The sequence below is a fragment of the Schistocerca piceifrons genome, chromosome 8 (genome assembly GCF_021461385.2).
Source record: "Schistocerca piceifrons isolate TAMUIC-IGC-003096 chromosome 8, iqSchPice1.1, whole genome shotgun sequence".
Lineage (NCBI taxonomy): Eukaryota > Metazoa > Arthropoda > Insecta > Orthoptera > Acrididae > Schistocerca > Schistocerca piceifrons.
This window is the reverse complement of record NC_060145.1, coordinates 286,720,773-286,744,295: the sequence shown is the minus strand read 5'-3', so window position 1 is coordinate 286,744,295 and position 23,523 is coordinate 286,720,773. Positions and strand designations below refer to the sequence as shown.

The window sequence follows — 23,523 nt, the reverse complement described above, 5'->3', positions numbered from 1 at the left end:
AATACCATCACCGTTGGAGAAGACTACAGGAATGAAGGGCTGCAGGTGGTACGCGGTAATGTTCATGTACTCCAAAGCTGCCACATGGCTCCGATTACTACTGCAGGTCGCATGGAAGCCCAGCTGAACGTCCTCCGTAACATTATACCGCCCCACCGACCTGTGTCCACGGCGCGTTGGATATTTCGAGAAGCACTTCGCCTCGATTGCGGCATATCCAAAAACAACCATATATTTTGTGTAACAATCAACGTGATTCGTCCGACCAGGCGTCATGTTTTCGTTGACCCACTGCCCATCTCAATCATGCGCTCTCAGATTTTCATCTTTTCTGCTCTCCATCGAAATACCTTCAAGAATCTTCCATTCCGCATGAAAATGCGCTGTGAACATGGGAAGTTCTTCGTCTCAAAAACAAATGATTTTTCCAGTCGCGGAATAGGAAAGTTATCGCAACTCTTGGCAGAAACCTGTTAAGAGTGTTGTTGTTGTTGTTGTTGTTGTTGTTGTTACTGTGGTCTTCAGTCCAGAGACTGGTTTGATGTAGCTCTCCATGTTACTCTATCCTGTGCAAGCTTCTTCATCTCCCAGTACCTACTGCAACCTACATCCTTCTGAATCTGCTTAGTGTATTCATCTCTTGGTCTCCCTCTATGCCGGCCGGTGTGGCCGTGCGGTTCTAGGCGCTTCAGTCTGGAACCGCGTGACCGCTACGGTCGCAGGTTCGAATCCTGCCTCGGGCATGGATGTGTGTGATGTCCTTAGCTTAGTTAGGTTTAAGTAATTCTAAGTTCTAGGAGACTGATGACCACAGATGTTAAGTCCCATAGTGCTCAGAGCCATTTATTTCTCCCTTTATCATTTTTACTCTCCATGCTGCCCTCCAATACTAAATGGGTGATCCCTTGATGCCTCAGAATATGCCCTACCAACCGATCCCTTCTTCTAGTCAAGTTGTCCCACAAACTTCTCTCCAATTCTGGTCAATACCTCCTCATTAGTTATGTGATCTACCCATCTAATCTACAGCATTCTTCTGTAGCACCACATTTCGAAAGCATCCATTCTCTTCTTGTCCAAACTATTTATATCCACGTTTCACTTCCACACATGGCTACACTGCATACAAATACTTTCAGAAACGACTTCCTGACACTTAAATCTATACTCGATGTTAACAAATTTCTCTTCTTCAGAAACACTTTCCTTGCCATTGCCAGTCTACATTTTACATACTCTCTACTTCGACCATCATCAGTTATTTTGCTCCCCAAATAGCAAAACTCATTTACTACTTTAAGCTCTCTGGGCGGGGATACTCAGGGAGACGTTATCAGGAGAAAGAAAACTGGCGTTCTACGGATCGGAGCGTGGAATGTCAGATCCCTTAATCGGGCAGGTAGGTTAGAAACTTTAAAAAGGGACAGGTTAAAGTTAGATATAGTGGGAATTAGTGAAGTTTGGTGGCAGGAGGAACAAGACTTCTGGTCAGGTGAATACAGGTAAAGAGTGAAGGAGACTATATTATTGATGAGTCAACTCAAGGCGAAAGGCTACGAACTTACACACCAACCGATTAGTCCTACAAATCAGCCGAGAAGTGTCGTTTCTTTTGTGCTGGGTAGCATACCTCCGACTCTCTGCGCTCGGTTCGTACTACAGTTCGCCTAGTCGGGTTTAGTGCTGCCAACTTTTACTCAAAACGGCGTACCTGAAACTAGGACAGGCCAACGAGTTCGTACGGTGCAGCTCTCGGCGGCGCGCGCCACAGCTATCATATTCTGCAGGAAGTGGCGGCGAAGCGGGACAGCGAAAGAGCCGCCTGGAGATCCTCCCTTGAAGAGCGCCGGCTATTTTTACGACAACTCGAGCGAGGCTGCGCCGCCACCAGCCTTAAACGCGAGACGACCCACTGACACTAAAAAAAAAGAGGGCGGAATGCGGGGGAGGGCAGAGGAATAAAAGAGAATGCAAGGCGCGCAATGTCGCCCCCGGCGCTAAAACGAAACCGCCTGCGTATATAGATACAGGGGACACGTAATTGAAAGGCGCAGATGGAAGGCTGTCTCCGAAGTGGGTCACCGAGTCTCCAGGGAGGCGCTGAGTGGCGACGAGGCTTCGCAGCTCGGAGTTTGCATTCGGGCGTCGCTTCCCAGCCCGCGCGCTTACGAGAAGACCACAACGCCGACGAAAAATATCGGTGACAAACATGAGACACCTACAAAGTCCCCATATATAAGAGTAAGACGCCATGTGGAAAACATTAACCACTTTCCAAAATGCATAAACACGAAGAAAATTGTAACAACGATTTAATATGCAGGTCCATTTAGATCAGTGGATAATCAGCAAAACTTCCACATAGAGAACAGCTCCATGGGTCTAATTACCTTAAAAAATAGTCACCGTATCGAATACGTCACGTTAACGGGAGCTGGAACGCCCTATGCCGATAATCTTTTAAATTTAGTGACTTCGCCTCCCTGTATTTCAGGAACCACTGTAGCCACTGACATGAAACTTTTACAGAGCATTAAACTGTATATTATGAGTCTACTGAACTAATATAATTGCATTTCAGCCACTGCTTTCGGAAATACATTTTTTTAATTACACAGTTAAAATTTTGTGTATTTTTTGTACGTTATCCTAATTAATTTTTCATTATACAAAACATTTTGTTCTTTTAGCTCAGGACGTGTATGTTATTACTCCCAGGAAATCTTAATACTCTACTCGAAGTGGTTTCTGAGATTTCGGGAAAAATGCAACAGAGAATGTAAATTTTCAGGAACGGCTTCTAAACTTTCAAAAGATTTTAACTCACTTAATATATTCGTAATTTTTTATTTTTAGTCACTCAGAATCACCCTGCATCAAACTGTATATCATCCTCTTGATCTTTTTCCAAGTTTTTTCTTCTTCCTTCTGGACTGCTTAGTGACCGACTGTGCTCCATACTTTATCAATGTGAACCTTGTCTATCTGTTCAAGTGCCCTGATACAGTTTGCTCCAGGATTAATCCCCATATGCCGTAGCACTTTCACTCTACCAATGTTGCCATCATTAAAAGCAATAACAGCATCACTGACCCCCACTCTAGTGTCTTCATTGCAACAAAAACATTTTTTAGTAAGCGAGTCCATACAAGATTATTGAATGACTCATACGGATTTTGAGTCTGACCATGCAGACACTTCTACAGTAATTCAGGACTTGCCAGGTCTCTGTAAATAGGTTTTATGATATCCATGAGTGCTACTGGAATGGAATGTTTATGGCTGTATGAACTGCGGTAATTGCACCATTAATCACGTCCAGGAGGGCAAAGGTGGGGTACTGGTTTTTCATCAGTTCACAGTCTGTGGAAGAAGGTAGCCCAAACAGCCTGCTTCATTTTCAACAAATCCTCAGTATTATTTCTAGTGGCCATCCCCTAATACTGCAGTAGTTCATCAATCATTTTGTCTGTCTGCCTGCCTCTTATGGTTTTACCATCAGAAAGTTTCTTGTCTCTCAAACTTTGTTTCAACTTCCTCAACCTGGTGCCCATCCTCTTCTGGACATGACCAACACATTCCAGTTTTGTGATATTCTCACCATAAGAATGAGAGGCTACTACACTATTATATGCTTTTGAATCTCCATCACCTAAGAATTTAGTGTAATACACTCCGCTTTCATTCACAGAGCGACTAAAAATTTCAATAGTTGCAGAGGCCTCCGTACCAACACATGTTCCTTCATAATTTCTGTCACAGATACGCCCTTCTTCATTCCCTGATTTTCACTTAGAACAATGTTTGATTAAAGTCTGGAAATTTCTTACCTTTCCAGTATCCACACTGGTCACCGTAGCAACAGAATTCTTAGAACTGTAGTCGCACTTCTGCCAAGTGCCATCAAAAGCTACTGGTATGCCAGTCATATCATCATTTATTTTAACAGCTTCGTTTGCAGCACCCTTCATTGACTCACATGCAACAGATTCCACAGCAGCTCCAATAAATCCTGCAGACTTGTCGAATTTACAAGGTGGGCGTGGCATATTCATCATGGCACGCATTCTTTCTGCTATAGTGCGTCCTTTGCCAATAGCTCTCAATCCATAGAACTACCTAACATTTTCTACAAAATAATTATCTTTACATTTATCAGAATTCCAAACTGAATGAGTATATTTACAACTGGCACGACTGGTGATAAGTTTCCTGGCTAGTCCATTTGATACTGTCTTCATGTGAACTAACTGGCTCTCCACATATTTTACAACAGACACATTCACCTAATACCCTTGTGAGGATGTGTAAAGCTATCAGAATATAACCTAACCTACCATTAACATCACATTCGTTTTGAGAAAACCATGTATCACAACATTTTATTTTAATCTTCGAAGCACTAATGGGTGTTTCTCTAGATACTGACGAGTGAACACAATGTTGCCCTTTATTCGAAAATCTATTACCATGAAACCCACGTGTCTTAAAAACATTTCGTTTTGGCGTCATACTTTACTTAGATTTACCAATCTATTCGTCACTTTTCCTCCGAAAAACGTTAGCACTTCGACATACAATACTTTTTTTATACTATGAAACGATAGGATACTTTTTTGACAGTGCTACATATACAAACACATAATTTAACTTTTATGACACAGCAATCCACAGCCCTCTATATAAAAAAATTACCGATTTTATTAGATCTTTAAGTAATGCACGTAAAAACATTTTATAGTGCGATAAAAATCCGAAAACGTGAAAAAAAATCCAAATTTACATGCTTAGATGGCCGTAGTATGCAGACCTCAGTTCACACTTCAGAACTAAATGAAATACTGACAACGGTGACACACACTTCCACTTTACGAGTATGCCGTATAAGTAATGAATTAGAGTTGCGAAAGTTTGTTGCTGTTATAGTTCTTGCGTCACACAGATACTTCAAAAATACTTCTTTATTCAATTGCTATGTCTAGGAAGTAATGCCGAAACGAAGCAAAATGACGTAAACATATTATACAGAGGGGGTGGGGTGGGAGAGTAACGAACTGCGACCTTCAGCTCCGAACTGATCCCCAGACCCGCTCCTGCTTTACCGCACCACGTTGTTCTACACAATTGTACAGTTGCATAACAGTGAAGTGGCGTATCTCACCAAAACTGGTGGGACTGTTGTAAATGTAAAGGTCCAACCTGCCAGTACGCCGTTTACACTCCCTCGCAGCGTGAAGTTCAGCATAACGGCGCGGAAATAACTTTGAACAGGCAGCTTTGGGATTCAGAAATGACACACCACTCTGGCGTTATCTAAGAGAAGTGTTTCACATCAAATCAAGCAACAAATGCTACGGTGTTGTGATCCTCGTTTCAATGGCTTTCCAACGCCAAAATAAATAAATAAAACAGTTTAAAGACCCTATAGCTACTTTAATAAACTGATAAATAAATTCACGAGTAATTCCCAAATAGGTGTCCTTGTGCACCACCCCATGCCGATAAATTTGTTTCGATTATTTATAAAATAAACGGAGATCTCCATTACGTGGGTACTGTTCAGTCATTTACACGCGACGATGTAATCACGATGCCGGTGATGATGGGCATATTGTGTGTCCGATGCTCGTCCGACAATGAAGAAATAAAATGTGCACGCTATTTTCAGTGAGTAGCAGTTTCACTCTTCTCTGTAGAAGGGAATATGAGAATTTCGTAAAATCTCGTCGACATCTAAGTTCTTAATAGGAAAAATCTCTCGCTTTGTAAAAACGAATAAAAACACGGAGATTCGGTCAGCGCCTAATATGAGGAATTATTCTATTAACCGCCGTAAATAATTTAAGGAAGCCATAGGATAGCTGAACGAGGTATAGAATCTCGTCTCCCTCCTCATTAAGTGTTGATACCGGATCACTTTGTGGGTCAATTTCGCATGTTAGCATTTTCTATTCCTCACGAGAGCAAAGTCGACAAAAAAACTCTTCTCGATTAATCAGTTCACTCGGTAAGTGCCTATCCGAGAGCATTTAGCGAGCCCAAATCCTGACGAGTTACTGTACACGTTTAAAGATTTTAGCTGCCTGGAAAGCAGAAAGAGTAATGAACGCTTTACATGTTGTTGTTGTTGCTGTTGTGGTCTTCAGTCCTGAGACTGGTTTGATGCAGCTCTCCATGCTACTCTATCCTGTGCAAGCTTTTTCATCTCCCAGTACCTACTGCAACCTACATCCTTCTGAATCTGCTTAGTGTATTCATCTCTTGGTCTCCCTCTACGATTTTTACCCTCCACGCTGCCCTCCAATACTAAATTGGTGATCCCTTGATGCCTCAGAACATGTCCTACCAACCGATCCCTTCTTCTGGTCAAGTTGTGCCACAAACTTCTCTTCTCCCCAATCCTATTCAATACTTCCTCATTAGTTATGTGATCTACCCATCTAATCTTCAGCATTCTTCTGTAGCACCACATTTCGAAAGCTTCTATTCTCTTCTTGTCCAAACTATTTATCGTCCATGTTTCACTTCCATACATGGCTACACTCCATACGAATACTTTCAGAAATGACTTCCTGACACTTAAATCAATACTGGATGTTAACAAATTTCTCTTCTTCAGAAATGCTTTCCTTGCCATTGCCAGCCTACATTTTATATCCTCTCTACTTCGACCATCATCAGTTATTTTGCTCCCCAAATAGCAAAACTCCTTTACTACTTTAAGTGCCTCATTTCCTAATCTAATTCCCTCAGCATCACCCGACTTAATTAGACTACATTCCATTATCCTTGTTTTGCTTTTGTTGATGTTCATCTTATATCCTCCTTTCAAGACACTGTCCATTCCATTCAACTGCTCTTCCAAGTCCTTTGCTGTCTCTGACAGAATTACAATGTCATCGGCGAACCTCAAAGTTTTTATTTCTTCTCCATGAATTTTAATACCTACCCCGAATTTTTCTTTTGTTTCCTTTAGTGCTTGCTCAATATACAGATTGAACAACATCGGGGAGAGGCTACAACCCTGTCTTACTCCCTTCCCAACCACTGCTTCCCTTTCATGTCCCTCGACTCTTATAACTGCCATCTGGTTTCTGTACAAATTGTAAATAGCCTTTCGCTCCCTGTATTTTACCCCTGCCACCTTCAGAATTTGAAAGAGAGTATTCCAGTCAACATTGTCAAAAGCTTTCTCTAAGTCTACAAATGCTAGAAACGTAGGTTTGCCTTTCCTTAATCTTTCTTCTAAGATAAGTCGTAAGGTCAGTATTGCCTCACGTAATCAAAAGATTCAGTACATTTCGGGACTGAAATACCTCTTCCCGAGCTATGTCGAAATTACGTGTTACTTTTTGCCGCTCTTCCACTCGTAAGTGATTACATGATAAGTCACACAAACCGGTGAGTTCGACCAAATACTTAGGGATAATAACAAGTATGAACAACTTAAATTTGAGCGATCACATAGACATTTTTGTGGATTAAGCGAACCAAAGACTACGTTTTATTCGCGGAACACTTAAAAGATGAAAACACACACACACACACACACACACACACACACACACACACACACTAAAGAGACTGCGTACACTGCACCAGCCGGTCCTCTTCTAGAGTATTGCTGTGTGGTATGGGATCATTACCAGTTAGGATTCACAGAAGACATCGAAAAATTTCGAAGGAGCTCAGCTCGTTCAGCTCGTCTTGTATTATCGCGAAATAGTGGAGAGTGCGTCACCGATATGATACGTGACTTGCAGTCGAAATAATGAAACTAAGGCGTTTTTCGTTTGCGATGAGATCTTTTCACGAAATGTCAGTCTCCAACTTTTGCTCAAAACACGAAAATATTTTATTGGCACCCTTCTATATAGGGAGCAATGATCATTGTAATAAAATATGAGAAATCAGAGCTCTCACAGAGATTTAAGTGTTCGTTTTTCCCTGGTGCTATTCGACGGTTGAGAAACAGTGTAAAAGCCAGCCATTTTATTCTGAAATGCAGATAAGTCATATACGTGTAGATGTAGAAAATCATTCAAGTCGGCGAATTTGTAGGTCTTCGATTAGTCTAGGCATTGAAAGCACAGTACATTGACATCATGATCCAAATACGTTTGGTTTATTGTGCCTCGTGAGGTGAATGTTTAAAATTAGGTCACGCGCGAAGTCTTGATACACAGAGCATCCTAATGACGGTTCAGGTATCACGGAGCTGATGACCGTGCCCACAGCTTTATCGGCAGATTTCAATCTGTGATTCTGTTACTTTTTCGGTGACTTTAGAGCGTACATCAGATGCGCTAGAATGCAGAGCGATGCACTCCCATATTACGGCCGGCGGTATTCCCGTATGCACAGGCTACATTGCATCAGCGAACCGCTACTCGCATCAAAGGAACCATGGCCTGTGTTGTGGTTACCTTTGATAGGACCAGAGTGATGAGGCTCTTCTAAAGCAATTACGCTCTTTCCCTCCCTCCCTCTCTGCCCCCTCTCTCCCCCCCTCACCTTCACCCCATCACATCAACACCGCCATTCGCCAGTCTATTATGTGCTGGCTACGTTTACGAGCTCCATTAAGCAGCTACTCTTGACTTCTTCTCAAGGCAGTAGTTGTACCTGTTAATGTAGTCAAACTGTCAACATCGATTATCGTGGATGGAAACGCACAGAAATATCAATATTTCGAGGTAGGTACCGATTTCAGTCACAACAATGTATACTGACGAGCCGCCACTGGGCATAACTCAGTAGCGAAAGTTGAGAACTAGGGCCGGACCGGGACTCGTACTCGGATTTCCCGCTTTACGCGAGCGGTCGCATTTTCGCTTTGGCTATCCGAACATGCTTCACGTCCGATCCAAATTCTCAATTTATCGCATACTACGTCCGTAGCGTGCACTGTCTGTTTATCTCATTTGCTCGAAGTATTGATATTTACGGTCGCTGTATTATCAAAAGCAGTAGTCTGTTCTGTAGGGCATGTCCAACAAAAGACACCACAAATATACAGTATAGAAAAAAATACGTTGTCAATGATCATTCCAATTCTTCATTACCCATGTTTACATGTTCTTTGGGAGACACTAAAGACGTTTAAGATCGCCGAGTTCATCCTAACACCGAAAAACTACTACATATTTAAGCTATTACACTTTGAAAAATGCCTTCATTTCCACGTCTTCCGTTATATGACGCAGGTATGTCATGGTTTAAAAGTTTTCTTCAGCTACAAAAATACGTAAATTCCAAAATTAACAGATCTGCGTAAAAAATATATTGAAGACATATTAGTTTCAGTGCATTTAATTCTCGAAGTAAATCGGCATCCTTGGAACCTCTCATAATTTCCGGAAGTCTTCAAAGAAACGCTACTCGTGGTTGGGATTCAAGGAGCAGCCGCGGAATTAATTCCCCGCTTTGGCCGCGAGAGGTGCTGTGCACCGATGCGATTAGGGTGCCATCTCTTGGAGATATTAGGAAGGAACGAGTTAGTACTGACTTCGGCTATGGTAACCTTTCGTATGTATTTGTTTCTCAATACACAAAAGGCAGTGCCCCGACTTACTAATTCATTCAATGACTGCGTCATCATAGCCCAGCCCAAATCACTACGGACAGAAACTTGAAATTTGTACCGGGTGTTGATCTTATACTGTAGGCGACGTTTAAGAAGTGGGTGAAACAGGAGATTTTTAAAAAATAAAATAAAATAAAAAGGGGGGGGGAGAAAAAAGGTCGCTATTTAGGCAATTTTGAAGGTAGAACTATGAAAATTGGTATTTGGTTTCTCGGTCAGAAATAATGAAATACGTGTTTCAACATTTTTGGAAACTGCAAAAAAGTCTGGTGGTCACTACTAATATTATCCGCAAGGACGCCAATATATAATATGAACAGCAAGGTACGCAACACACTTCCCTGTGGTACACAAAACTTACTTCTACAGCTGACAATGACTCTGCCTCGAAGATACGATGCTGCATCCTCCCTCCCAAGAAATCCTCAATCCAGTCGTCAATTTCGTCTGATACTCCATGCAATCGTATAGTTGATAAGTAGCATAGTTGTTTTACTGAGGCAAATACGTTTCAGAAATCACGATATACCACAATGGCAGAGCCAGCTTTCAGGATGTCATGTGACAGTAGTGAGAGTTGGGTTTCAAATGATCTACTTTATACACGCTGGTTATACATCTACTTATGTATTCTGTAGACCACCATACAGTGCATAGCACTGACCACCTCATACTGCTACTAGTCATTTCCTTGTCATCTTGTATCCTACTAGAGCCACCCAATGATGTCAGCCTCCTGTACACCACAACACCAATAGCAAACAGCTGTAAATCGCTGGTCACCCTGTCTGTAATGTCATTTTTATATATCTAGAGAATAAAAGTGGTCATATCACACTTCCCTGGGGCACTCCCGACATTACCCTTGTCTCCGAGGATCACGTACTAGCTTCTATTACTTAAGAAGTGTTCTAGCTACTCACATACCTGGCAAGCACAGCATATGCTCAAATCTTCATCAATAATCTGCAGTGGGACACCGTGTCAAATGCTTTCCAGAAATGTAGGAATATGAAATCTACCTGTTTACCTCCATCCATGGTTTTTTAGGATATTGTGTGAGAAAAGGGCAAGCTGAGTTTCACATGAGCAATGGTTTCTAAGTCAGTGCCAATTTGTGGACAGAAGCTTATCTGTATCAAGGAAATTTACTATATTTGAACTCACGAATTCTGCAACTAACTGATGTTAAGGATACTGGTCTGTAATTATGCCAGTCAGTTCTTATTCCTTTCTTATAAAAAGGAGTCACGTGTACCTTTTTCCATTCACTTGTCATTTCATTGGGCAAGAGATTTGTGATAAATGCAGACTCAGTAAAGGGTCAGTACTCTCTGTAAAACCGAACTGAGATTCCATCTGGACCTGGTGACATTTGTTTTCAACTCTTTCGGTTGCTTCTCTGCACCACAGATGCCATTGTCTACGTTGTCTGTGCAGGAAGCTGCATAGCCAGTCAAACTACTGTATGTCTGTATGATCCTTTTGCATGAATGATTTCTTAAACGTGAAATTTAAAACTTCCGCTTCCCTTTTGCTTTCTTTCATTGTTAAATCAGACTGGTTGACAAGTGACTGGATAGAAGCCTACAACCCGCCTAGTTATTTTATGTGTAACCAGAATTTTCTCGGAAACTTGGCAAGATCTTTTGCTAAGGTATGATGGTTGAAGTTGCTCTACGCTTCATCCACTGCTCTTCTTATGCAACCACAAATTTCTACTAACTTTTGCCTATCAACATTTGCATGGTCTTTTTTAAAACAAGAGTGCAACAATCTCCATTTCCTCCGCATTTTCTGAATTTTATTATTAAGATACTGAGATTCCTATCCATCCTTAATCCACTTACTCGGTACATACATCTAAAGAGTGCAATTTAGAATTAGTTAAACTACACATATCTGCTTTTACTATCCTAAACACTCTCCTGTCCTCCTTCACCTGTTTATTAACTTTTGTAATTATTGGTGGGTGATACTGTGATCACTAACCCTTGTTTCTGTATTGACACTGTTGATAAGATCAGGCCAGTTTGCCACAAAAGGTTTAAAATATTTCTATTGCATGTGGGTTGTCTAACTTGCTACAGTCAGTTTTTGAAAAATGGATTCAGAAGTATTTCACGAGATTGTCTGTGTGTACTACTTGCAGTGAATCCACACATATTCCAGTCTGTACTCAATAGGTTAATGTCACCTCCAACTAATATAACACAATTTGGGTCTTTCCGTGATACTGATTCTACACTTTACTTGAGCGACTCTTTACTGAACCCTACAGACTTAATAGCCACAGACAAGGCCTCCTCCTCAACTCCAGGTGCTCACTGGAATTCTTCCATGCCCCAGACATTGTTTCCTTATCCATACATTCAGTATAGAACTGGACAGGGATTTTATTGGACATTGAGCTTTGTTCGCTTTTAACTATTTCAGCACTTTCTCAACACCACTAACACTAATACGTATTTCACTAATCTTTTCAGCAGTATGAGGATTAAATTGGGGCAATGCTCCTTAGCTTTTGTTTGTAAAAGAACATTTGAAACCAGAGTTACGGACTTCTGGTTTTGCTTTGATACTCTCAATTTCAGTTCCTGTCTTGTCTATAAGCGAATGGACACTAAGTTTGTGCCACTAACAGCCTTTACCCATGGCCTAAATGCTTTAGGTTTTTTGAAAGATCTTTTGACAATATTCTGCAACTTTAGTCACTGAAGCCCTCATGCATTGCTCTCCAGCTTCATAACAGAAGCTAAAAATCAGTCACTGTAACATGCTTGATGGTACTGGAAACTGTACTTGGAATAAAGTTAACAATAAAAGGTATACTCCAAAATTTTAATCACATCTTCACACAAAGGAAACTACTGGACAAAAATTTTATTTGTACTCACCCCTCGATGCTGGATGGTTCATCAATATAGCAAGTGGACATTCATCATCATCCAAGATGTATTCCCTGTTGTTGGTTCCTCCATGATATTCTTTGCTTTCGCCTGCATCAGCTGGGGTTGCTGTATTCACCTGGGGTAAGATTTCAAGTGCCTTTGATAAACACGATGAATATTTCTTTTTTCTAAAGTGTTTACTTAATCATTTTTCAATTATGTGCTTGACTTCTAATATGCCATACTAGATGCTTCCGAAACTTGAAACTCACTTGCTCAATGTAACTGAAAGACATAGAAAGAAATTCTCCTCTTGTTCTCAACTTAATTATAATGCTCAAAAATTTTTCAAATTCAACACCTCACGTAAATATTGAAAAATTTTGCATGTTACTTAATGTGATGCATTCTACAGGTAACACAAAGCAAAATATTTGAACAACGTACTCCGCTTACCTGAACAAGACAATAATTCGATGGGTCCGCTTCCTTCTCAAGTCCGTATTTCTCTAGCATCTCTCGCACAACCTGCTGCGCAGTGTCACGGACAGACAGCAACAGGGTCTTGTAAGGTACGTCACGACACAGGCTCTCTCCATAGATCTTCAGTGTTCCACCTGTGTCAGGCCCTCCATCCTTGCTACGAAATTGCTGAAGTTTACGCTCTAGCTTCTGCTGCCGTCTTCTTCTCATGACAGCCTCTGGGTTCGAGATTGATCGAGTGAAGCTCGTTTCTGGGAGTTCTGTGAGGCAAAATAATAAGAGTGAATATCTTTCTCTTTCATTAACATGCTGCGTAGAAGACAAGCCTACAGTTTCTATGTGTAAACACCTTACACACTCTCTATATTTTTAGCACCTGTAACATCCATATCCATATACAATGAACCACAATGTCTAATTATCTCTGACACTGACATGTTTATGGATCAATACTAACTAGACAATGGGTGAACTTTGAGGAAGAGGGGGGGGGGGGAGGGAGAGGGAGGGAGTGAGGGAGGGAGGGAGGGAGGGAGAGAGAGAGAGGGGGAGAGAGAGAGAGAGAGAGAGAGAGAGAGAGAGAGAGAGAGAGAGAGAGAGAGAGAGAAAACAGGGGCCAGGGTCAGAGAAATGTCTTTTTCATACAAGTCTTACATGCAAAAACTGCTTTAAATTTCCCTTCTTGCACCTTGTTTGCCTTCTGCTCTTAATAATCTGTACTTTTCTCCTTCTTACTCTATTATCAGCTTTTCTATAAATGTTTTACTATCTCAGGTTTCCATTTTGCTTCCAAGAAACAGTCAGTACTGAAAGTTTGAAATTTGCATTCTTGCAACTGAAGCATGTAACAAACAACGAAATAAACAATTAGCACCACAATTATACCATTTCTGTATCCAGTTAAATTTTCATTTTTGTTTACAAAGATGACAATCTGTTATATTTGACAACTTTACTGAATTGTACTAATAACTGCCTAATATATGTTCCTTTACTCTCACAACATAGGCCATTCAGATAACTATATTACATAAAAAATGAGAGAGATACAAGAGATACCATTAAAAAAAAAAGAAACACCACATGCTGCAATTTTATACAAGATCAATCATTCTTAACTTTTGAAGATCATTCTAACTAAAGAAATGAAACTAATCTTGTAGAAGACACGAATACTGCACAAGGACACAATGGAGGTTGCCAAGTATGATATGTGTAACAAGAAACTAACAGATAGTACTTCAAAACATGTATAGGTTGGTCTATAGTTTGTATCTGACTCTGAACTGAATATTGTAACACGCAGCTCACAAAGATAAAGTAATTACATGTGAATGCAATACCTTACATTAAACTACTGGCTACCTATTCAAACTTGTTTATAAAACATGTAAATAAACATTAAAATGAACATACGCATGTTGAAGTTCTTGAGAATTCTGCACTAACACTTCTCCAGATCTGGGTAATGTTTGAGAAATGAAAACACTCTGAAAATTTTCTACACTATTTATTACACTGCATTACTGCACTGGCTGATCTATTTTGAGTATATCGTGAGTATAATTATGTTAAGTGTAATGCAGGTATGTGGATCAAAATGTAGTGAAGCAAATGCCTGCAAAAAGAAGAAGAAGAAGAAGAAGAAGAAGAAAAGAAAGTTGTATCCCCTGCAAGCTCAGACAAAGCCGCCATAAAAGCTTTCTGGCTGTAGATCCACCATAATCTTGTAAAAGTAAATTAAATGTCACTAAATTAGTGACAGTTTTATTCATTCAGTGATATTTTACAACATGACCTCAGTCTATGAGTAGAAAACTTTTAATAATCTGTGTGTACATTACTTGTGTGCCACATCCTACTGAAGGTCTTCCATATATACAATCCATGGAAGTAGTGCATAATAAAATGTTTTAGGATAGTCTCAACTGGCACATGCTAATGACTTGCTAATAAATTCTGAAGATCAAATGGATACATCAGATGGCTAACAAAGAGGTACTGAATTGTACAGGGGAGAAAACAAATTTATGGTACAATCTGATTAAAAGGCGGGAGTGGTTGATAGGGCAAGTCCTTAGGCATCACAGGATAGTTAATCTAGTAACAGATAGAAGTGGGGGGCTAAAGACGGTAAAGGGAGGCTAAAGCTTGATTTTAGCAAGCAGGTTCAAATGAATGCCATTTGCATTACTTACACAGAGATGAAGAGGCTTGCAAAGGACAGAGTAATGTGGAGACTGGCATAAACCTGTCTTCAGACTGATGACCACAACACATAAACAATCTCACTGCAACATCTGGTATGTAACAATATTATGAAATGAAAGTTGACACTCACGATATAGCGAAGGTTCTGAGTCACAGGTAGGCACAAAAAATATAAAAATATACTGTCACAAATAAAGCTTTCGGCCCAAAAGGCATAAGGCCTGTGTCAAAAATGAATCTCACACACACACACACACACACACACACACACACACACACACACACACAAAAATGCAGGCTCAGGTAACTATAGCCATACCAACTTCTGGTATGAATGGTTATACTATCAGCTACATCAAATTCCAGATAAAGTGTTACACAATCTGAATGAAGATATCATTACTGGGTGGCAGAGTTATACATACATCTGCCAAGCAATTGCTCTTTTCTAGTCATAGCTGCTTCTTTGTTTCCAAATCAAATTTACATACTTCTATCTGCAGTTTGCACATTACTTAGTCTTGGAACTATCAAGCATAATAATTTGCATACTTTTAGGCAAACAGTGTGTGAATTTAATCACAGTGAAAAGGCACCTAACATTTCATTACTCACAAGGCACTCACAGTTTGGTCTACAACTGACAAAAGCTTATAATAGATGTTAAACCATGTAAGCTGGGTAAACAGCCCTTTGCAAATTATCATTTGTATTTGTACGCGTTTGTAAAATGTTCACCATGTTAATGTTGTCATAGCACTATTATTATTCTTTGGAATTTAACAGAAAGAAACTCAGGGTTGTTGTAATTCAAGATTCGTTGTGTGCGCAGTAAAAAAATAAAATATATCGAAATCTCAGTTAAAATTAATCCTTGATGAACATAAGAGTGCAACAAATTGGCGATCTGATGGGACTGTTGAGCTGACAGCATCTGCAACATAATTTGGGGAAAAATTTTTAATGAGACTTTTTTAAACTTGAATTCATCACACACTGTATTTAAAGAATACACAAAATGTCAATAGCAAATGGACTTGAACGGAATAATGCTGAATGTACACTGGATATTCATAAGGTAAGCATTAACCTACCACTGTTTTGGATTCAGAAGCTAGACGTATGGTTTCACCAAACCAAAGCGCAATTACACTCACTGGCATAGCTACAGAGGCGATTAAATTTAACAATTTGTTCGCTCAGCAGGAGGCAAAATTCGTTGAAAATAAATTGATTCCAAGTGACAAGAACAACAAATACTCTCTTACGAAAGAACAAATTTTGGCCATAGTTAAGAAAAGCGAAGAGCTTCAAGTTAAAAAAACTCTTGAGTAGATTAGAATTGGGTGATACTAAGCCTAAGCTTATTAAGAAAAATGTGGGGTTATGATGGTACTAATGTGTCAGACAAGATCTCAACAACACTTTGGCTAGACAGACTCCTCATGGCATTCAAAATACTTTATTTGTATTTGACCAAATAGTGGATAATATTGCTGAAATGGCAGACTGTATGGTCAAAATGCACTCTGTCGAGGATGTTCAAATTGCATCAGTTCAGTCCATTCTGTCAACATTGTCATCTGTGTAAGTCCAGGACTTTCTATTAAGAATCAAAGAATTGGAAAATCATATTAAGATGCTTGAAAAACCAAGCACGCAAAAACCATGCAGTGGAAGTAGAAACAGAGGAAAATTCGATTAAAACTGAAAGTATTGCTATTACTATTTTAAATGTGGCACATTATGTAAGCATGAAAAGTGTGTTCAGACTTGCCAATGCCCCAATAAGGAAAACGAGAAAGCATAGACACAACAGCAGCTGACTTTTCTACACCAGTACCTATATCAAGTCGCCAGTATCAATTATTTGTTGAAGACTGAAATGAGGGAAGTTATTTTCTGGTAGATAGAAGTGCTGATTTGTGTCTTATACCAGTTTCCAAAGACAAGAAAGTTAAATCTTTTGACTTCAATCTTTATGCCCCAATTAGGTCAGAGATAAAAACTTATGGTTCAAAACAGTTAACCACTGATTTAGGGCTCAAACACAATTTTAAATGACCATTCAGTGTAACAGATATACGACAATGGTTAATGGGAGCTTATTTCCTTCATCATTATGGTTTACTCTGAAGTCAACAGACATCACCAAATGAAGTATTTCAGCAGAGGTAACTACTGTGAATGTAAAGACTCAGTAAACTCACTCTATCCAACATGTCAGTTTTTCACAATTTTGGAGAAATTTCTTGATCTACCAAAAAAACCATCTATGGTACCAAAGGTGTTGAAGCACAAAGTGCAGCATTACTTACTATGTCTTGCGGTCCACCAGTATACACTAAAGCATGCAGACTGGACCCACATGAATTGGTTGGTTTGATGATTAAAGGGACCAAACTACTACGTCATTAGTCCCTCTTTCCTTGAACAGGCAGGTCTACATGACTGTACATCAGAGATGACCTAGCACGCAAAACCCAAGGGAAGAAAACTCCAGGCTTTACCAAAGGTCAACAAAGGCTACATAAAGGGCAAAAAAGAAGGGAGGGGGATACAGGAACAAAGGCAGGGGAAGTGCCCTATCAAGGGAGCAGCCAGAAACCCTCAAAAATCAAAATGCAATGATGGGACATAAATCCCCCACCCCTCGTCACTTATCATAGGTACCCCACTCAGGGATTGCCTAGGCACAGATAGACATAAGACAAACGAGTCGAACACACCACATGAGAGGGGGGGGGAGGAAGAATAAAAGAACAGGTAGGGTGAAGACCGGAATGGTCCATCAAGTCCAGACAACCACAATCTGGTCTGGGCAGAGGAAGTAACGGAGTTTTCTGCCAACCCCTCAATGGACCGATAAGGCTAAGTGGTGAAAGCCCCTTCATGAATAAAATATGAAACTAAGTCAGCCGCTGAGATATCATCTCCTAACACGGGGGAGGTGGGGGGGGGGGGGGGGTTAGCAAGTTAGAGAGATAGAGCATGCTGCAGGGCAGCTAGGTTGGGACAGTCCAGCAAAATGTGGATCACTGTCAAATGGGGATTACAACAACAGTGGGGTGACTCCTCGTAACAGAAGAGACAACCACGAGTCAGCAAAGCACGGATGACTCTGAGCTGGCAAAGGACAGTAGAGTTCTTGTGAGAGGCTTGCATGGAGGAACTCCAATGTTTCATAGTCTTCTTTATCAACAATCATTTGCTCAGTGAAGTCAAGAGTGAGCCAGTCCCTATTCCAGATCCCCAAAACTTGATGGCATAACATCAATCGAAGATCTGTTTCCAGAATACCAAACTCAAGTGTCAGATTACTGGTAGCCAGTTTGGCTATCCTAACAGTGAATTCATTCCCCAGGATCCCAACATGGCCCAGGGCCACGACAAAGTCACTGAGTGTCCACATTGTTCACGGCCATACAGGATATCCTGGATAGCTGTGACCAAGGAATAGCAAGGGTAATACTGGTCAACAACTTGGAAACTGCTCGAGGAGTTGCTGCAGATGAGGAAGCACTCACCGGTGCAGGAACGAATATGCTAAAGAGCATGAGAGATGGTTACTAACACCACAGTGAAAACACTACAGCCATCAGTCAAGGAGAAAAATTCAGAATGTCCAGCACGAGTATAAGCAAAACCTACGTGATCAGCAACCATCGAGCCATCAGTATGAAGTACTTATGAATCCTGGGATGAGGCAAGGATGGGCATAAACTGGTGGCGAATAGCCTCAGACTGAATCAATTCTTTCCAACCTTGTGACAGGTCAGGACGAAGCTGTGGTCAAGGGATGCACCACAGAGCTGCACATGAGTGGGCCTGCAAGAGGGCTGGTAGAGGGTAGAGGGAACACCTGTATTTGAGAGAGGAGGAACCAGACGCAGACTGTGATTGTGATCCCTGATCTGGGCCGCTGTTGTGCGAGATGGATTTCTGTGTTTGGAAAGATGAGACCATAGTTTGGATGCTTAGAGGAAATGTGAATGTATGTAGCATAATTGACAAGCTACAGATGATCTGCAATGGAGGGACCCCAGCCTCCATGAGTAAGCTATTCACACTGTTAGTTTGAAAGGCTCCTGTTGCAAGTCAAACCGCACAGTAGTGTATCAGACCCAGTACCCCCAGTTCTAAGAGTGATGCCAAACTGAATGCCAAACTCCCATAATCAAGAGAGGACTGTATCAGGGCTTTGTAAAGCAGCAGAAGAGTAACTATCTGCAACTCAGTTGGTGTTACTCAGGCAGCAAAGTGTATTACCATGCAGCACGCACTTTCACTTAAGCTGGCGAAGATGGGGAATACACAACAACTGAGCATCGAAGACCAGTCCCTACAAAGCGATAAGTCTCCACACATCAAGCAGTTGGTTGTAGAGGTAAAGATCTGGTTGTGGGTGAATGGTACGACATCGACAGAAGTGCATGACGGATGTCTTGGTGACTGAAAACCAAAAGCCCTTTCGTATGACACCTGGCAGTTGGATGTTCAGTCATACCCCCACTAGAGGATCAATAGTAGAGGCAAAAGTTGTCAGCATACCAAGAGGGTGATGCTAAGAACCCCATGGCTGCTGCTAGACCACAGATGGCTACCAGAAACAGAGGGACAGACAGTACAGAGCCCTGTGGGAACCCATTCTCTTGGATACAGGGGTACTGCGGGAATCATCAACTCGGACTCGGAAAGTGTGGTGCGACAAGAAGTTCTGGATAAAAGTTGGGAGTGTGTCCAGGAGACTCCACTCGTGTAAGATAGCAATGAAGTGGTGTTTCCATGTGGTGTCCTAAGCCTTTTGCAGGTCAAAGAAGACAGCTACAAGGTGTTGGCAAACTCCATGTAAACCAGATTATCAACAGCGGAATGGCCTTGGTGAAGAAGGCCCCGGGTTTCAAGGAACCAATGCAGTCGCTGGCTCACCATGCATTCAAGGAACTTAGATAGGACATTGGTGAGACTAACTGGTTGAGCTTTTCAGGCAATGAGTCACCCTAAAAGGTCAAAATGAAGCACTGGTACCAACCCTATTGTCCTTTGGCCCCCTATTTACACAATGGACAAAGTGAACATCCTGTCACTCCCAGTTGGCACATAGCTTACTCTTACGCTTTTTTGACATTATAATGCAGAATACAACACACATGCTAACAGCAACCATTTACTGGAAATGAAAACAGCATAGGATCATTCTCTTCCAATGCTTGTGACTTAAGTACAGTGTCTGTTCACTTCAGTACAATTATTCAAGAATGCTACCAAAAAAAGAACAAAAAGTATTCAAAAGTTGGTGTATCTTTTGTAAGGTCAGAATTCATTCCCACTAGTGTTTCAGAAAACTCATGTTTCTTCATTAGGCCTGTGACATATTCATTGTCATGTAAACACCCTTTTCCCTTCCAGATCAATTATTTGCCTCTCAACCTCATCATTTCTAGATGTTACTATAACAACATAGGAGGTCGAACGGAAGTTCTTAATAGAGAATCCTCATTCCAACAAAGAAAAGCAGTCCAGCTTTAGTTTTAGTCACTTTTAAATGTTCATAAGTTTCAGAAAAAACATTCATGTTACTACTCATGAACATTTTGAGGATTTCCTTATCTATTTATTTCATTTTGTAATTAATTTTTTTGTTCTTAATTACCATGTTGTTAGTGGTCAGAACCCTTGAGCTCATTAAATTTGACTACCAGATTATCAGTCAATGTTCACACAAAGTTTGTTTATTGACTACACCATTTTTGACACACTATGGTAATTTCCACAAACCCACAAGGTTTCCTGGCTGATGACTCTGTCAGAACATAGTACAAGTGGGCATCTCCGAAGTACGAGCCTAGAGAAGACTCTCACTCTCACAGCATTCTGGTGCAGTTATTGGCCAAGAAGCATAAATGACTATAAAGTGTCAGAACTGGTATAGCCAATAAACAAAATTTGTGTGAACACTGACTGTCAATCTTCGAAGTCTAGTTATTTATACACTTTCTTTCTGTGACATTTCAAAACAATCAGTACAAGCATCTAGCCATGAAGTGAAGGCAATAACTTAAACAAAAAGCACATTCCATTTTCCTAAATAGAAGTACACACTATCAGGATAGTATTCAAATACCTAGTGGGATGCCATCCACGGATATCATTCACAACTGCTGAATTTCAGCAGGTGCACACCTTGCCATTTTTAAGACACAAATGCAGCAATAGAAGTGCTGTGCTAGAGAATTTAAAATTTGGTGCACCGATCATTTCCATGAAGATCATCCTCCGTACGCACACACACACACACACACACACACACACACACACACACACACACACACACACAGAAAGATGGCTGACATCTGAAAAGAGAGAGAGAGAGAGAGAGAGAGAGAGAGAGAGAGAGAGAGAGAGAGAGAGAGAGAGAGGGGGAGGGAGGGAGGGAGGGAGGGAGGGAGGGAGGGAGGGAGGGAGGGAGGTCGATCAAATACAGAATTTAAGCAAAAACCTCCATCTGTTCATAAGATCATGTCCTAATTTAATGTTGTCTGCCAATACCTGCACTAAATTGTTGTAAATGTCTGAGATTCTTATGCTCAGTTCACCAGTCCTCCACAGTCCTCATAGTATGGCTAACACAGGGTGATTTTTTTCCACTATGTACAAACTCTATGGATTGATCAATGATTGGGTACAGAACAAAAAAGGTGTAATGAACTTATGTCTGGAAATGCATGGTTTCCATGCTAGAGACCATTTATTCAATCATACTTTGTTACAGAGACTGTGGTCTAATACATGCTCTACCATGCAGCCACAGTTACAGTACGCATGGTTTCCCCCTAGAGGATGGTACTGTTCCTCATATGTTATGGTCTAGCGCCCTCTCCTCCCATTGTCATTGGTAATGTTGTATCCAATTCACATCTCTTCCTGACTCGCCCTGTAGTGGATGTGATACAACATTGTACACAATTTTTCCATATTCAAATCGAGAGATTGCTGGGATCGTGTTTACTTACGGAGAGGCTAATGGCAACAGGCGGCGGCCAGAAAGGTAGTATCAGGAGACCTACCCGCACCAACAACCACCACAGCATCCAATGTTTTGAAACAGTGTTTTGCCATTTGTCTCAGACAGTGACGCTTCAGGAAGAACGAAATCATGAAGGATGCACCCGAAACATTCAGACACCAGACTTGAAGGAAGATGTGATTAACACTGTGGAAGGCGACCACCATATCAGTGCCAGGCAGTTGACCAGCCAGTACAAGGTAAGCCAGATGACCATGTGGAATATTCTCCATGACAATTGTTACTACCCTTATCACTTACAGCATGTGTACGGGTTACTAGCAACAGACTTTTCACATCAGGAGCAGTTTTGTCACTGGATTCTTCACTAGGCAACCATGATTCCGGGATCCGTGTCATCCATCCTATTCACAGATGAGGCCACCTTTACACGGAGCAGTATCTTCCAGCAAATCATCAGCATCAGTGCAGCCGAAATGTGTGGGCCAGGATAATTGGCGACCATATTTTGGGACCAGTCTTCCTTCTACATCATGTAACAGGGCAGAAATATTGGCATTTTTTGCAGTTGACTTCGCCTCCCCTGCTGGAAGAGGTGCCACTGATGATTCAAAGGGGTATGTGGCTGTTACATGATGGCACTCCAGCCCACTTCATCGTTAACATCCAGATGCATCTGATCAGAAGGGGGGGTCCAGTTGAATGGCTTGCTTGTTCACTGGGTCTCAACCTGTGCGATTTCTGGTTATGGGGCCCTCTCAAAAGTATTGCGTATGCAAAGCCCAGCAGCACTGAGCAACATATTCATGCTGCCTGTGACACTGTTTGGATGTAGTCTGTCCAACATAAACACGTGCGACAGAACATGCTGTGGCACATACATGTGTGCGTTGAGTTACATGAAAATCATTTTCAGCACATACTGTTAACTGTGGCTGCATGGAACAGCATATATTAGACAGCAGCCTCTTTAGCAACATATGAATGAATAAATGGTCTCTAGCGTGGAAACAATGCATTTCCATACATAAGTTCATCAGATCTTTTTTGTTCCATATTCTCTCATCAAGCAGTCCCCAGAGTTTGTACACGGTGGAAAAAAAGATTACCCCGTATATGGTATACGTGAACTGAAAGGAATACAATTACACATACGCCTTATCAAACCAAAGTCATCTTTTACAGATCCTGAAAGGATCCTAATCTTAGTGGTTAAAAGCCACATTCCACATCATATTTCCGCACAATATGACCAATCTTGTTGGTACATAAAAGTCCGCAGATTTTGGTGCCACCTCAGTGTTATCCTCACTCAGCCTGTGTGC

General features: G+C 41.1%; 1 protein-coding gene across 2 annotated transcripts in view; it reads right to left on the bottom strand.

Moving 5' to 3' along the window:
* Positions 1–23,523, bottom strand: part of LOC124711899 (afadin) — a 1,103,288-nt gene that overhangs the window by 407,692 nt on the left and 672,073 nt on the right. For both annotated transcript variants that reach the window (XM_047242145.1, XM_047242146.1), the window contains exons 6-7: positions 12,934–13,220; positions 12,484–12,613 (exon numbers count right to left, since the gene is read on the bottom strand). In XM_047242145.1, coding sequence (XP_047098101.1) covers positions 12,484–12,613; positions 12,934–13,220 — 417 coding nt within the window. The remainder of the gene's footprint in view (positions 1–12,483; positions 12,614–12,933; positions 13,221–23,523) is intronic.